Raw genomic sequence first — 14,835 nt, forward strand, 5'->3', positions numbered from 1 at the left:
CGACTTCATCTATGGCGGGAACCGGGAAGTTCAAAACCGGCTGGATTTCCAGATCTTCTTTTGCCTCTCCTAATTTTTCAGTGTCATTATCGCACATTTTCTTGTGATATAAGTTTTCAGATGGCTTTGTGAACTGAAAATGTGGGTTGTATCGCCCAAACTTGATGAAACCTGTTACAAAAACTTTCTCTGAGGGCTCGTCCAACTATCGTGAAAGAAGACTACCAAGTGTCAGTGGTTAATGCAGATCCCCTTTTGGATTTTGCAAACCAAAATATTTGACCAGTTCACATGGTTCAAATGGGTTGAGCCCAAACTCTGGATCTTGTGGGTCCCTGTTGAACCCAAACTCCGAACACTTCCTACTGTTTGTCAAACATGATGTCATGATCAGACGAGTGATCTGAAAAGATGATGCTATCTTAAAGACATAAAATACAAGTCGACGATAATTTATGCATCTTTTAGGGTCAAGGTAATCGAAATTTATCAAATATAGTGGAAGTCAGCTGTCGCTCGACGAATCGGACGAAGAAAGTATTGTTTACGTCCACGAGTTGATAGCTTGGGAACCTGTCCTTAATGTCCCAACACTTATTTCTCGGGAATAATAAAGGTATTTAGGGATCAGATTAAGTTAGTTTAAAACAAGTACAATTCCCTGTTGTGCATATGTATACTTTATGTATTTAGACGTAGAATTTTATTTTCGTATATTCCAGGTCATTGCGGACATTTATACCGTAATTTGTAATATTCCAAGAAGGTATGTCAATTTACACTTAAATAATACAAGCAAATGGTAGAGAATAAAGTATAAGTCTAACCCCGCCGATCTCTGTTTTCATGGAAATTGATAGAATTGCTTTCGGTGTATTTCATACACTTGAGTAATCTAGACAGGAGCTATAAACTAACAGGTACTTCAAGGTCTTTTCCTGACAAGGCTTAGATGATCTCCAATGTCAGATCTTCACAATCACGTCTGCAACCCAGTTGATGGGTATTCCAGAGTCCGGATCCTTATTTTCACGTTCATTAGCCTGACATTTATCCAGCCCTCTTTAGAAGGCTGTAACACTTGATGTGTGAGCTATCTTTCAGGAGATTACCCAAGGAATTCACAGTACCATATTCAAACGAAATTCTGTGATATTCAGCAATGAGTATTTCTTGTCAGTCTCCTATTTCAGCTCTCATGTCTTATATTTGTTGATATTGATGAGGTCATACGCTCTTGGATCAGATTATCTCCAGAAAATCCGATGCATTTTGATCATTTTACTTTTTCCTATTTGAAATTAAGTGTGTTAACTCTGGACTCTTTAGTCTTTCACTGTATATTGAATATTGAAAACCTGATATTAGTATGAAAACCTTTTGTTGACCATTCTCTGAAGCATTTATACCCTTCTTGACGTGTGGAGCTCAGACCTTATTTGTATACTCCAATTTCGATGTAACCAGTGCCTTATAAAGAAGAAAGTGCTTCTCTTATCCATCTGTATATTTATTTTATTATTATATGTATATTATATATATGTGTGTGTGTGTGTGTCAGAGGTAGAGGGAACAAGGAGATGTAGGAGACCAAATTGGAGGTGGAAGGATGGAGTGAAAAAGATTTTGAGTGGTCGGGGCGTGAACGTACAGGAGGGTGAAAGGTGTGCAAGGAATAGAGTGAATTGGAATGATGTGATATTCCAGGGTTGACGTACTGTCAATGGATTGAACCAGGGCATGTGAAATGTATGGGGTAAACCTTTGAAAGTTTTCCTAGGAATACTCAACAAACTTATACTTCTGTGATTTGAACACTCACGTTTATCCCCTTTACCTTTATACAGTGGTAAACATGCGGTTGTCTTGGACAATCACATGTTTACCAAATGGCGTATTAGCTTCATCTCTTTGATGTATATCAACCGACTTGTATTTCTCTCTTGTCTCTCCCCTGACGATGTGATTATTTCATGAAAGTGCAGTTGGGAACTTATCATGTTTCATTTTCCCCGTGGACTCATAGGAATATCTTGATCACACGTAAAATTGTGATCCTTTCCACCATATATATATATATATATATATATATATATATATATATATATATATATATATAATAATAATAATATATATATATATATATATATATATATATATATATATATATATATATATATATATATATATATATTTTATTATATTATAATAGTACTTGATCGCTGTTTCCCGCATCAGTGAGGTAGCGCCAGAAACAGACAAAGAATAGCCCATCCACTCATACACACATATATAGATATATACATAAACGCCTATACATGCACAGGAATAGAGTGTATTGGAACGATGTAGTATACTTGGGTCGATGTGCTGTCAGTGGATTGAACCAGGGCATATGAAACATCTGGCATAAACCATGGAAATGTCTGTGGGGCCTGGATTTGGATAGGGAGCTGTAGTTTTGGTGCATTACACTTGACAGCTAGAGACTGAGTGTGAATGAATGTGGCCTTTTTTGTCTGTCTTCCTGGCACTACCTTGCTGAAGCTTGGGCTAGCGATGCTGTTTCCTGTGGGGCAGGGTAGTGCCAGGAATGAATGAAGGCAAGCAAGTATGAATATGTACGTGTGCTTATATGTATGTCTGTGTATGTGTATGCATATGTATGTGTGTATGTTGATATGTATATATGTGTGTATGGGTGTTTAGGTATATATATACATGTGTATATGAGTGGATGGGCCATTCTTCGTCTGTTTCCTGGTGCTACTTCGCTGATGTAGGAAACAGCGATTAAGTATAATAAAACCTTTCCATGGTTTACCTCAGACATTTCACATGCCCTGGTTCATTACATTGAAATGTATAGATATATAGATAGACAGATAGATAGATGGATAGATATAGATATTTCATACATGATCATCATTTCCCACATTATCATGGTAGCACCAGAAACAAAGAAAGGCAAAATTTCCTTATATCCATTCTCTGACTGTCATGTGTAATGCTCTGAAACCACAGCTCCCTATCCATGTTCAGGCCCCACAAACCTTTCCATGGTATACCTAGGCTGTTTCACATTCCCTGGTTCAATCCATTGACAGTACATCAACCCCATATGACACATCATTCCAGTTCACTCTATCCAGTGCATGCCTTTCACCCTTCTGCATGTTCAGACCCAATCACTCAAAATCTTTTCCCCCCATCCTTCCATCTTCAGTTTAGTCTCCCTGTTCTCCTTGTTTCCTTCACTTCAAACCACCCTGTTTTTTTTGAGGCTCCAGTCATGGACAAAAGTCCACTTCAAGGCTAGGTCTTACCTGAAATATAGAGGGGTTAATGAAAGGGAAAAAGAAGAGATGAGAAAGTATTTTCAAATAATGGAGGATGTGGAGAACTTGCCTCTTGATATGTGCTAGGTCATAGTAATTGGGAAAGACATGAGAGGGTAGAGAGTTCTAAAGCTTTGAGATGTAGTTAAAGAAACATTTATCAAAACAGCCCACCCTTGAGTTGTCAACGGCCACACAGTAGTCATGTGACATAGCAGCTTGCCAAGTATTATGTGGTCTAGCTAGTGGGGGCACACAAGCAGCCAGCTATTGGGAGCAGAGACCTAATTCCTGTAGAAGAGGGAAAGTGAAACATTATTGCAGTGTAGGGCAAGCGAGTTAGGTTTTGAAGTTATCCTGGGAGGGTTTATAAGGCTGACTGCTTTCAACCACCTCTGTCAAGTAGGGATGCAGAGTTAGAACCACCCCAGATGTGAGAGCAGTACTCCATACAAGGGCAGATCAATCCTTTGTATAAATGGAGGCAAAGAAATTTCGACATCTAGACAAAACTCCTAGTTTCTCAGAGGCGGACTTAGCTATTTCCATTATATAGGGTTTGCAAGATGACGCGGATGTTTCAGTAATGCCAAGTATGTTAATTGAATCAAGAGGTGGAATTACAGAACCATCAAATGAGAAAGGAAAGCTGTGAGAAATTTTTGGTAAAGTGATGAGTAGAAACTGGGTCATCAAGGCATTAAACTTAACCAGATTTTGTCTGCCCCACTGAGATATCTTGTGCAAGTCTGAGTTTATTGAGGAAGTTATGTTGAGATGAGATGCAGATCAAGTGAGAGAAGAAGCAGAATTAAAGGATGTGGAGAATGGCATTGTTGAGGCAGTTATGCAATTGTGGAAGAAAGGAAATCCTTGACTGAAGAGAAAAAAATGTAGGAGACAGGACAGAACCTTGAGGGACACTGCTGTTGATGGAGAAAGGAGAGGCTGATCCATCAACAACCACAGACATAGGTTGGCCATAGAGGAAGCTAGATATGAGGGAGCAAAGTGAGGGAGGGAAGCCAAGAGGGGATGCTTTGTTTATGATTGCATATAATATATGCAGTATGTGTTTATATTTTTTTGGTAGCACTGACAAATATTAGCTGTGTATAATATAGGATACACATTACTGGATTTGATGATTCTGCTATCCATAGAATTGTTTCCATCCAGATCCTCTTTATTGCAGGCTTGTTTGATGGCTCATACCTTATTTACCTTTTCAGACAGAAGTCTTTTGTGGGTACCACAGATGACTTATATTATGGCTATCTCAAATTCAGCATCAAATACATTTAGTGTAAAGATGTAAACATTTAATATTTCCATAAAAATTGAAAACCAAGATATTTTAAATGTTTGTAATTTTTTGTTAATGGGGAACCATTTCTTTGTTGTAGTGAATGTCCCTTTCTTTGCTTGGTTTGATATCGTAGTGAAATATCTTTGCAGGATGATTGTAATGGTGGCTGTGAAAAAGGTTAAATCATTGCTGCTGCTTCTGTTGAGTCTGGTTAGAAGATGTTTTTGTTGCTTCCGTAGAAGACGACACTCAGAGACTCATCTTCCTGTTGCAGTGTCGGTTGATGACAGCACACTTGCTGCCCCTCCCATACAGGTATGCCTCTGAATGTGTAGATTTTCCTTAGGCATGAAGTAGTATTAAAGAATGACACAGTAAGTAGAATAGGTGGATATGTATTTATGCAACCACATGAATACTATGACAGGAGTTTTTATCAAGTTAAAACTTTTCACCTAGCTCAGAATTACAGTTTACAACAACTTAGAAATGAAAGTTAGGACTTATACTCATTCAGAATATACAATACTCATTCAGAATATACAAGAATCTGCATTTCTGTTTTCTAAATAATGGGGCATATTTCCTCAGAAAAATGAAGAGGGTCTCGGTGGGTGGGACTCCTGGGATGTACCATCATCAGTAGTGAGTGATGGTGGGGGAAGAGCATCTTTATCACCACAGCAGTCTCTGTTGCAGCAACAGATTAACCAGTATCGGCTTAGCCAACAGAGAAAGATGCAGGAGCCAGAACCAGAACCTGAACCTGAACCTAATTACTTTGAGGTTAGTCAGGGATTATAGTGTAATCATTGGCTTTTGAATATTGATCATGAATGATCATCATTTTTGTTAATCAAGTTCTCTCTTTGATTGCCATATTACATTTGTTAAGTTCTTTCATTGATTGACATATTACATAAGTATACTGTATACTGAAGTAGAATCTTTTTGTATAACTTCCTTATTTTGCTGATTTGAAGACTATAATTTTTGTTAAGGAGTATACAGACTGTTCTTTGATGATATATGTTTGTAGAGAGAAGACAAGCCCCTCAGAGATATTTAACAATTACAGTGTTAGAACCCATGGACTTCATATATTTATTTGTATTCTAATGCCATTTTTTTTTTTTCCTATAACTGTTATTATTCTTTTTTTTAGCTGAGACGGCACAGGCTGTCCCCAACGCTATATATATATATATATATATATATATATATATATATATATATATATATATATATATATACATATATATATATATATATATATATATATATATATATATATATATATATATATATATATATATATGTATATATATATATATATATATATATATATATATATATATATATATATATATATATATATATATATATATCTTTCTTCTTTCTTTTATACTATTCGCCATTTCCCGCATTAGCGAGGTAGCGTTAAGAACAGAGGACTGGGCCTTTGAGAGAATATCCTCACGTGGCCCCTTCTCTGTTCCTTCTTTTGGAAAATTAAAAAAAAATGAGAGGGGAGGATTTCCAGCCCCCCGCTCCCATATATATATATATATATATATATATATATATATATATATATTTATTTACTTGTTTTATTTACGATACTTAGTCGCCGTCTCCTGTGTTAGCGAGGTAGTGCAAGAATACAGACGAAAGAAGTCGCCATCTCCCGTGTTAGCGAGGTAGTGCAAGAAAACAGGAAAAATGGCCCAACCCACCCACATAAACATGTGTATACATAAACACCCACACATGCACATATACATACCTATACATTTCAGCGTATACATACATATACATACACCAACACTTACATATATACACATGTACATATTCATCTTTGCTGCCTTCATCCATTCCTGTCGCCACCCCACCACACATGGAGTGGCACCCCCCCTCCCCCCCACGCACATGGAAGGTAGCACTAGGAAAGGACAGCAAAGGCCACATTCATTCACACTCAGTCTCTAGCTGTCATGTGTAATGCACCGCAACCACAGCTCCCTTTCCAGATCCATGCCCTACAAAACTTTCCATGGTTTACCCGACACTTCACATGTGCATATTCATACTTGCTGCCTTCGTCCCTTTCCATTGCCACCCGCCACACATGAAATGGCACCCCCCTCCCCCCCGCATGCACGCGAGGTAGCGCTAGGAAACGACAACAAAGGCCACATTTGTTCACACTCAGTCTCTAGCTGTCATGCGTAATGCACCGAAACCACAGCACCCTTTCCACATCCAGGCCCCACAAAACTTTCCATGATTTACCCCATACGCTTCACATGCCCTAGTTCAATCCATTGACAGCATGTTGACCCCAGTGTACCACATCATTCCAATTCATTCTATCCCTTGTGCATCTTTCACCCTCCTGTGTGTTCAGGCCCTGATCGCTCAAAATCTTCACTCCATCCTTCCCCCCCCAATTTGGTTGGTCTCTCACTTCTCATTCCCTCCACATCTGACACATATATCCTCTTTGTCAGTCTTTCCTCACTCATTCTCTCCATTTGACCAGACCATTTCAATACACCCTTTTCTGCTCTCTCAACCACATTTTTTTTTATTACCATACATCTCTCTTACCCTCTCATTACTTACTCGATCAAACCACCTCACACCACATATTGTCCTTAAACATTTCATTTCCAACACATCCACTCTCCTCCGCACAAACCTTTCTGTAGCCCATGCCTCGCAACCATATAACATTGTTGGAACCACTGTTTCTTCAAACATACCCATTTTTGCTCTTCAAGATAACGTTCTCACCTTCCACACATTCTTCAATGCTTCCAGAATCTTCGCTCCCTCCCCCACCCTGCGACTCACTTCTGCTTCCGTGGTTCCATCCACTGCTAATTATTTATTATTATTGTTATTATTATTATTATTCTTTCTTCTTTTAAACTATTCGCCATTTCCCGCGTTAGCGAGGTAGCGTTAAGAACAGAGGACTGGGCCTTTTTTGGAATATCCTCACCTGGCCCCCTCTGTTCCTTCTTTTGGAAAATTAAAAAAAAAAAGCGAGAGGGGAGGATTTCCAGCCCCCCGCTCCCTTCCCTTTTAGTCACCTTCTACGACACGCAGGGAATACGTGGGAAGTATTCTTAATCCCCTATCCCCAGGGATAATTATTATTATTATTATCATTATTATCATTATTACTATTATTATTTGATTAGTAGAGAAAAGTTAGACTCCTTTGGAGTGAGAAGTTCTTTGACGAGATTGAACGCAATTGATGCAACCTAAAGAACCATAGTGACATTGCACATTCTTAATACAGATTTACTATCACCAGGGACCACTTATCTTCCTCCCGTCTAAACACACACATGTGCCATATCCTCATGGTAAAAACTCTTCCCTGCATTTAGTAACATTCAGTAATCCATACAATAGTGGCACCCTCTGTGAGGCCTGTCTCTCAACACCATCATATGATTTCTTCAGATCCATAAATGCCACATACTTTTCACTTTCTGTCTCCACATAATTTTTGCATATATTGTTCAAAGCAAACCCTTGGTCCACGAATCCTCTACCTCTTCTAAAGCCACATTGTTCCTTCTCAATTAGAGTAGTGTATGCCATCACCCTCTCAGTAACCACTTTCTCTTACACCTTATGAGGTATACTTAAGAGACTTATATACGCCTCTGTATTTTAAGCATTCATTTTCTCCCCTTGCCTCTATAAACACAGTATACATATATACTTCAGTCCTTAGTCACCTCACCTTGGCCACACAAACTTCAAATAGCTTGACTGACTAGTCAGCAGCACTGTTACTTCCCCTGTTGAAAAATCAACTGCAATACCATTCACTCCAACTGCTTTGCTACATTTCATCTTATACAAAGGTTTCACTGCCTATGTTTTCACTATACTGTTCACTGTATCCCTCTCACTCTCCATGCCACCTCATCCCAAACACATCCCATCCACACGCAAAATAGTTCTTCAAAATACTCGTCTTTTTACGCTTCTTTGCCTGTTACTTTTTCCTATCCTATTTTCTCTTCCCATTATTCCTGTTTTCTTTCCATAATTCACCTTTATTCAGAATATTTTCACACAGTCACTGAAGTTCATTACTATTACCCCATCTCTCATTTGTACCCTTCTCTTGACCTTCAATTGCTTTCTCTTGTGCTTCTACCAATTAGGAGTTGAAAATTTAATTTTTTAGTTGCTAATATTCTACAGTTATTATGTTCTTCAGAATGTTAACAACTAGAGTGTGTGAAATATGTTTATCCCAAATAGTAAGCTTTGCTGTGCTTCTTAGAATTAGATTTTCAAACTTCATGTCTTTCCTCCTAAGCATATTGACAAAATCAATAGAGCATGGAAAGCTTCATTATCAATTTAGAGTAAAATCCAGTAACTTTCGTCATAATTGGATGTCAAGTTTACCATTACCTTTCTTTCCCAATAGTTTGAGTATTTCACCGTAAATATTTTGCATGCTGAGTTGCAGGATACAAGCACCTCTGTAATTGTTCATTATAGTTAGATGCATAGTGTGTGATTACATCTATTTTTGTAATTGGATTCTTTTGTTGTCAGGCATTTGGGTTGGATGGCATACCTCCTCTTATATTAAAGGATCATGCCTCTGAGTTAGCCACTGTCCATGCTTGCCTGTTTTGTCTCCGTCTAAAACCCCAGACTTTTTCCTTGATAGAAATTTTCCTTGGTCCAATTCATCTTACTATCTCCAAGTCTTTAAAACTGCTCTTTAACTCACAATTTATTAAAATCTTAGTTTCATAACTCTCTTTCAGATGAACAGTATGGCTTTCATATTGCAAGGTTTGTTGCTGATCTTCTATGTGACCCTCATTTGTTGTTTCTTTGTAAGGGATTTTTAACATTTCTTTTTTCAGGATCTGGCACCAACCATAGAAAAGAAGCCACAGGTTGTCATACTTGAGCGACCAGAGGAGGAGCAGCAAGTTTCCAATCGGCTATCCTTCTCTCTAGCTGATCCACTTCTTCAGGTAGGGCCCTACTACAACTATTTTCATTATAATCCACAGAGCTGTATGCATAATAGTGGAAATATAATTTAAACAAAGTTCATTAGCATTATAGTAGTATCCCTATTGTTATACTCTTGAATCACTTTTCACATAAGAAACAAATAATCCACTATATGATATTTTCATAGATATTATTGATACAACTTTACTTTTTGTAACTGTCTAAGCATAACTGTTTGCTCAATTCATCTCATGTAGATGGAAATTATTCGTTGGCATCTTAATCCTGTCTATTCAGAGGTCTGTGATTGATATAATTTTTATTAATGGGTCATTATCAGAAGAGAATGACCTGAATGATAGGTTTGTATTGCTGAACCATGGTGGAACAGAAATTTCAGAGTGGAAGTTCGTCAGTTACTTTATGCAGATAATGCTTTTTTATTATATTGATCATGGGAGTTGGTTAGAATGATAGATCACTTTGATGATATGGATAGAAGGATAATCTTCAAAGTATATAGTTTTTCATGAGAAATAGTCAATCAATGGAACATTTATTTTGAATGGAAAAGTATTAAGAATTGTAAATGGCCTCAGATACTGGAAGTGGTAGTAAGTAAATGTGGTATCAGGAAAGCAGAAATTAAGGGATAGAGACTGGAAATGCACAGAAGCTTGGGTGACTAGGAAGAACTTAGTGAAGTCTGTGCAGACCTACAGAATGGATTGCTTTGTTTAGCTCTGGTGTATGACTTGAAACCATTGTCTGAATTTCAGGTCATTTAAAAATGAGCTGTGGAGATGGACAACCTATGTAAAATAGTTGGAATATATGATTTAGATTTGAGAAATATATGTGGTGTGAAGAAATTATTGAAATGTTGAATGAATAGAAGTCTTTTTTTAAGATGGTGTGGCTATGCATGATACATGATAATGGATAGATTGGTTAAGAAGATATTTTGTACTAGAGCTGAAGGAACAAGAAGAGGAGTTAATCTGTAGAAGTGGGAGAAAGAAGCATATTAGATTGCCAGAGAAATGAGGTTTTGTGCATGACATGGCAGACAGTTATGTATCACAATCCATCCATTCATCTGTCCTCAATCATTGGGAAATACACACTGGTTTGATGAAGATGCAGTCTTTATCTGGCCTGTACAAATCTGGTCAAATACAGTTGTTCCCTAGCATCTAAAGACATGAGTGGCATAATACCCACAACTCTGGTTTGAATTTTGCTTGATATATGCCATTTAAAAAAGTTTTAACCTGGAACTTAACTTGGTTCATAACTTTATGCAAACTCCATCTTTGACTATGGATCTTGCATCATTGTTTGAAGTCATTTTATTTCAGTCATAGAAACTACTGCAATTCAGGTGTCACAAGTGTTCCATGGAAGACTCTTATGGTTATTGTATGTAGCAGATTTATGTTTTGCGTTGGAATAGAAATGTGAAGGAAAAAATTAGTCTTACATGATGAACCTATACATGCATAGCATGTTAGATGAAGAATTTAGATGTATTTGAATGAGTGTAGAGACGTTTTCTGTAGCATGCTGGATGTTGGTTTATGAATTGTGTTATTGTAATGAGACTATGCATTTGGTCTACCTCTACAGAAGTGAGAATGATTTTAAGACATTATTTAGAAAAGAAAACACTTTTTTTCTATCTGATTTTAAAAGAAACTTTTTTCTGTAGCACAGTTACTAGCTTATGATTCACAAGTTAAAGCATTGTTTATAGAGATGCCCACTGCCACACTTCAACAATTCCAGTTTGAGGAAGTTTCAGACATTCATTTGTGTAAAGACCTGGGACCTTGGTGCAATCTTTCACTTCATGCATTGCCATATTGTATGAATATGTCAGCTTTAGAAGCAATTTGCTAGACAAGAGCTTTGAGTCCTGGACACCTTAAGTTTAGCCAGACCCTTACAAAGCTATGCATACATTAAAACACTTGGATTGTCATTCTTTGTCTTTCTTAGGATAGCTGAGGATTAAACCTTTACTACAATTGCCATTTAGGTCGAAGACCTTGGTGTCTTGACATCATATACTCTTAGGGAAGTCATTTCTTTGCAGCCTTATCCACAGTGTGGTAAGGCTCCTGAATAAAAGATTACTTCTGAGTAAATGCATATTGCATTATTAAGTTATTTAAATCGATTGTATGTGTGAAGTGAAAACATTGTACATTGGTAAAGAAAAAGTGCACTAAGGTGGTGTGCAACAGGCTGTCACATGTTTTCATGACACCCATTGTTCCAGACTGAGATTGGGAGCAAACAGATTATTCCACCACATTCTAAACCCAGTCCAAAGCATCCTTAGATTCCCAAACTTTAACAGAAATTCACATTAGATCCCAAACTTAGTCTGGTAGGGTCCAAAGACTGTTAGAAGCCCATTTGCATTACATTAAAATTTGTTAGAGCAGTGCTTGATTCATCTAAGTAACACAACTCAAAATTCAATTCTCTTATTAGATATTCATTAAATGGACATAATAGTGAGGTGGCTCAAGTGGATAAGGTGGTTGGGATGGTTCATTAAACATACTAACAGTCGCTGCATAGCTATGTTATTCGGTGTCAGCTCCCAGATGTTTTAGTTTATTATCTGATTTCTTTTTCAGCCTTATTAGTGGACTCACGAACTTCTGTGATAACTGATAAACAAAACAGTAAAGAGTTGAACCATTTTTTTCTTAGAGAGAACTTGAGTAATGTTACATTATTGGTGTATCTGAATGAATAATTTTTTTCTGCACTGATAAACAGGAATATCCAACAAAAATATATTTGTACAAATGGTTATGCAGAGCTAGGAAGTGACTCACTGATAGATCTAGTTGAATGTCGATAATTTTAATTGCATAACCCCTGGGCTTCTTACATGGGGCTCCTATAGTTTTAAGGCAGCACATTATCCACTTGCAGGAAAATGATGAACTACTTTGGAATGAGAATTTCCTTGGTAAAATTGTACTCATTTTGTCCATTGATGATGATACAAACTTGCCAAAAGTGACTTTTCAGCCACAGTGTAACCTTGGGCAGATGGGACCTTTTAATGCCATGATATTTGTGACAACTGGTAAGTTTGTCTTTTTTCTTACATATTCACTCACCATTTCCCACCTTAGTGAGGTAGCACTAAAGACAGAGGACTGAGCCTTAGAGGGAATATCCTCCTTAGCCCCCTTCTCTGTTCCATCTTTTAGGAAGTTAAAAAAGATAGGGGAGGATTTATAGCCCCCTGCTTCCTCCCCTTTCAGTCACCTTTTACAACACGCAGGGAATATGTGGGAAGTATTCTTTCTCCCCTATCCCTAGTGATAATAACTAGCAAGTATTAAAAAAATGTACAGATAATGCATGATAGATAAAGATGAATGTTGTATGATAGTTAAATATGAATGTATTGGTATGAGTAGAAACTCCAAATGCTGGTGACAGAGTTTGGAAGAGAGTGTGGAAGGGAAAAGTTAAGTGTTAATGTGAACAAGTGTAAGTAAATGAGTTGCAGCAGGGAAATAAGATGGGATGGTCTGAATGTTAAGTGTTAATGGTGAGGACTTGGAGGAAGTGGAGTGCTTTAGCTACCTAGCAGCAAATGGAATCATGAAGGCTGAAGTGAGTCAGGAAGGAAGAGTGGGTTAAGGTCTTGGGTGCATTAGAGTGTGTGAAAGGAGAAATCATTGTTAATTATAGAAAAAATGGGTATGTTTGAAGGTATAGAATTCTTGACAGTACTGCATGGATGTGTGTCTTGGGCCAAGAATGCAAAGAAAGGAAGAGAGTGAAAATTAAATGCCTGAGGACAGTATGTCATGTGAAGCAGGTTGGTCACAAGGAGTTTCATTGAAAAAGAGAGTTTCAGTAGTAAGTGCTTTCTAATTGAGATAGCTGACCAAGGTTTGCTGAAATTGTATGGACATACATAGAGGATTACGGGAACAAAATCAGACCATCTGAGAGGATCTTTGTGTCAAAAATAGATGTTGGAAGAGGGAGGGTGACCAAGGAGATGGATGGATTTAGTGACAAAGGCTTAGGGGTATTGGGGTTTAATAATTTGGAGGGTGTTACATGCATGAGATAGAAGTAACTTGATTGATATTGTTAATGGAAGGGCAACATGCTGTCAATGGGCTGGATGAGGACATATGAAGCTGTCAGGTAAATCATGGAATAGTCTCTGTACCTTGACTGGATATTAGGCTCTGTATTCAGTACATTATGCATGACAAGAAGAGAACTGATGCTTACAGATGAGATCATTGTTTGTTTTTTCCTGATGCCAGCTTGCTAAGGCAAGAGAAGCTGTTTGATTTGAAAAGAGAAACAGATTAAGATTCCATTAAATATAGACTTGTCAGGGAATTTACAGGTGATGAAGTGGGGCTGTCCTGAATGGTATTAGCAACAGAGTCAAGAACTGTTTTATATATCTTAATTTAATCAGTCCCCAGATCTAGAGGAGTGGATGGAGGATGAAGGTGGCTGGGAGGGCGTGGCTGAGGAAGAAACAGACTTGGATGCTGTGTTACGTGAGAAACGTCAACGTGAAAGAGAAAGGCGGAGACAAGAACAGCAGAAACGCAAAGCTGAGAAAGAAGCAACAAGATCCAATAAATTATCAGCTTCCAAAATTGCCACTAAACTGTCATAGGAAACATTACATGTGTTTTATGGTAATGATGTTTTATAAGCTTAATGCAGTTATATCACATTAAGCTGGAATTTGAAGCACTTACTGCTGATTTCAAGCTCATGCTAGATACTTGTATACAAGTGCTTTAGATTCCTTAGATCTTTTTAAACTTTTGACCAGAATTTTGTAGTGTGAGATAGCAGTTGAACCTTTGGGGCTTATGTAGATACTTCTACAAAGATAGTGCTTATTCAGCACATTTTGATGCAAGTTTTATTTAGACATGAATGATATGTTGTCCATACATATGTTGTTTAGATATATAAAGAATCATATGAAAACTGATTTTGCTCCAAAATATGGTTCTTAGGGTACAGTATTCACTTTTTACAATGCAGTATATAGTTGATCATCTTCCTGAAAGGAAGGTGTGATAGACCTTCATATGTCTGCCTATGTTTCTATCTTCTGATTGGGGAAGTCCTAGCAATAGGCCTTTA

At 37.5% G+C, this 14,835-nt stretch overlaps 1 protein-coding gene across 1 annotated transcript; it reads left to right on the top strand.

Annotated features, from left to right (window-relative positions):
• Positions 1-506: 506 nt before the first annotated feature.
• LOC139759620 (uncharacterized) lies at positions 507-14,598 on the top strand. The gene is made up of 5 exons (XM_071681968.1): positions 507-616; positions 4,797-4,962; positions 5,239-5,433; positions 9,567-9,680; positions 14,147-14,598. Exons 2-5 carry the CDS (start codon positions 4,798-4,800, stop codon positions 14,351-14,353), a joined length of 681 nt encoding a protein of 226 aa, XP_071538069.1. The 5' UTR covers positions 507-616; position 4,797; the 3' UTR covers positions 14,354-14,598.
• The last annotated feature ends 237 nt before the right edge of the window (positions 14,599-14,835 follow it).

This window comes from Panulirus ornatus, chromosome 33 (genome assembly GCF_036320965.1).
Source record: "Panulirus ornatus isolate Po-2019 chromosome 33, ASM3632096v1, whole genome shotgun sequence".
Classification (NCBI taxonomy): Eukaryota; Metazoa; Arthropoda; class Malacostraca; order Decapoda; family Palinuridae; genus Panulirus; species Panulirus ornatus.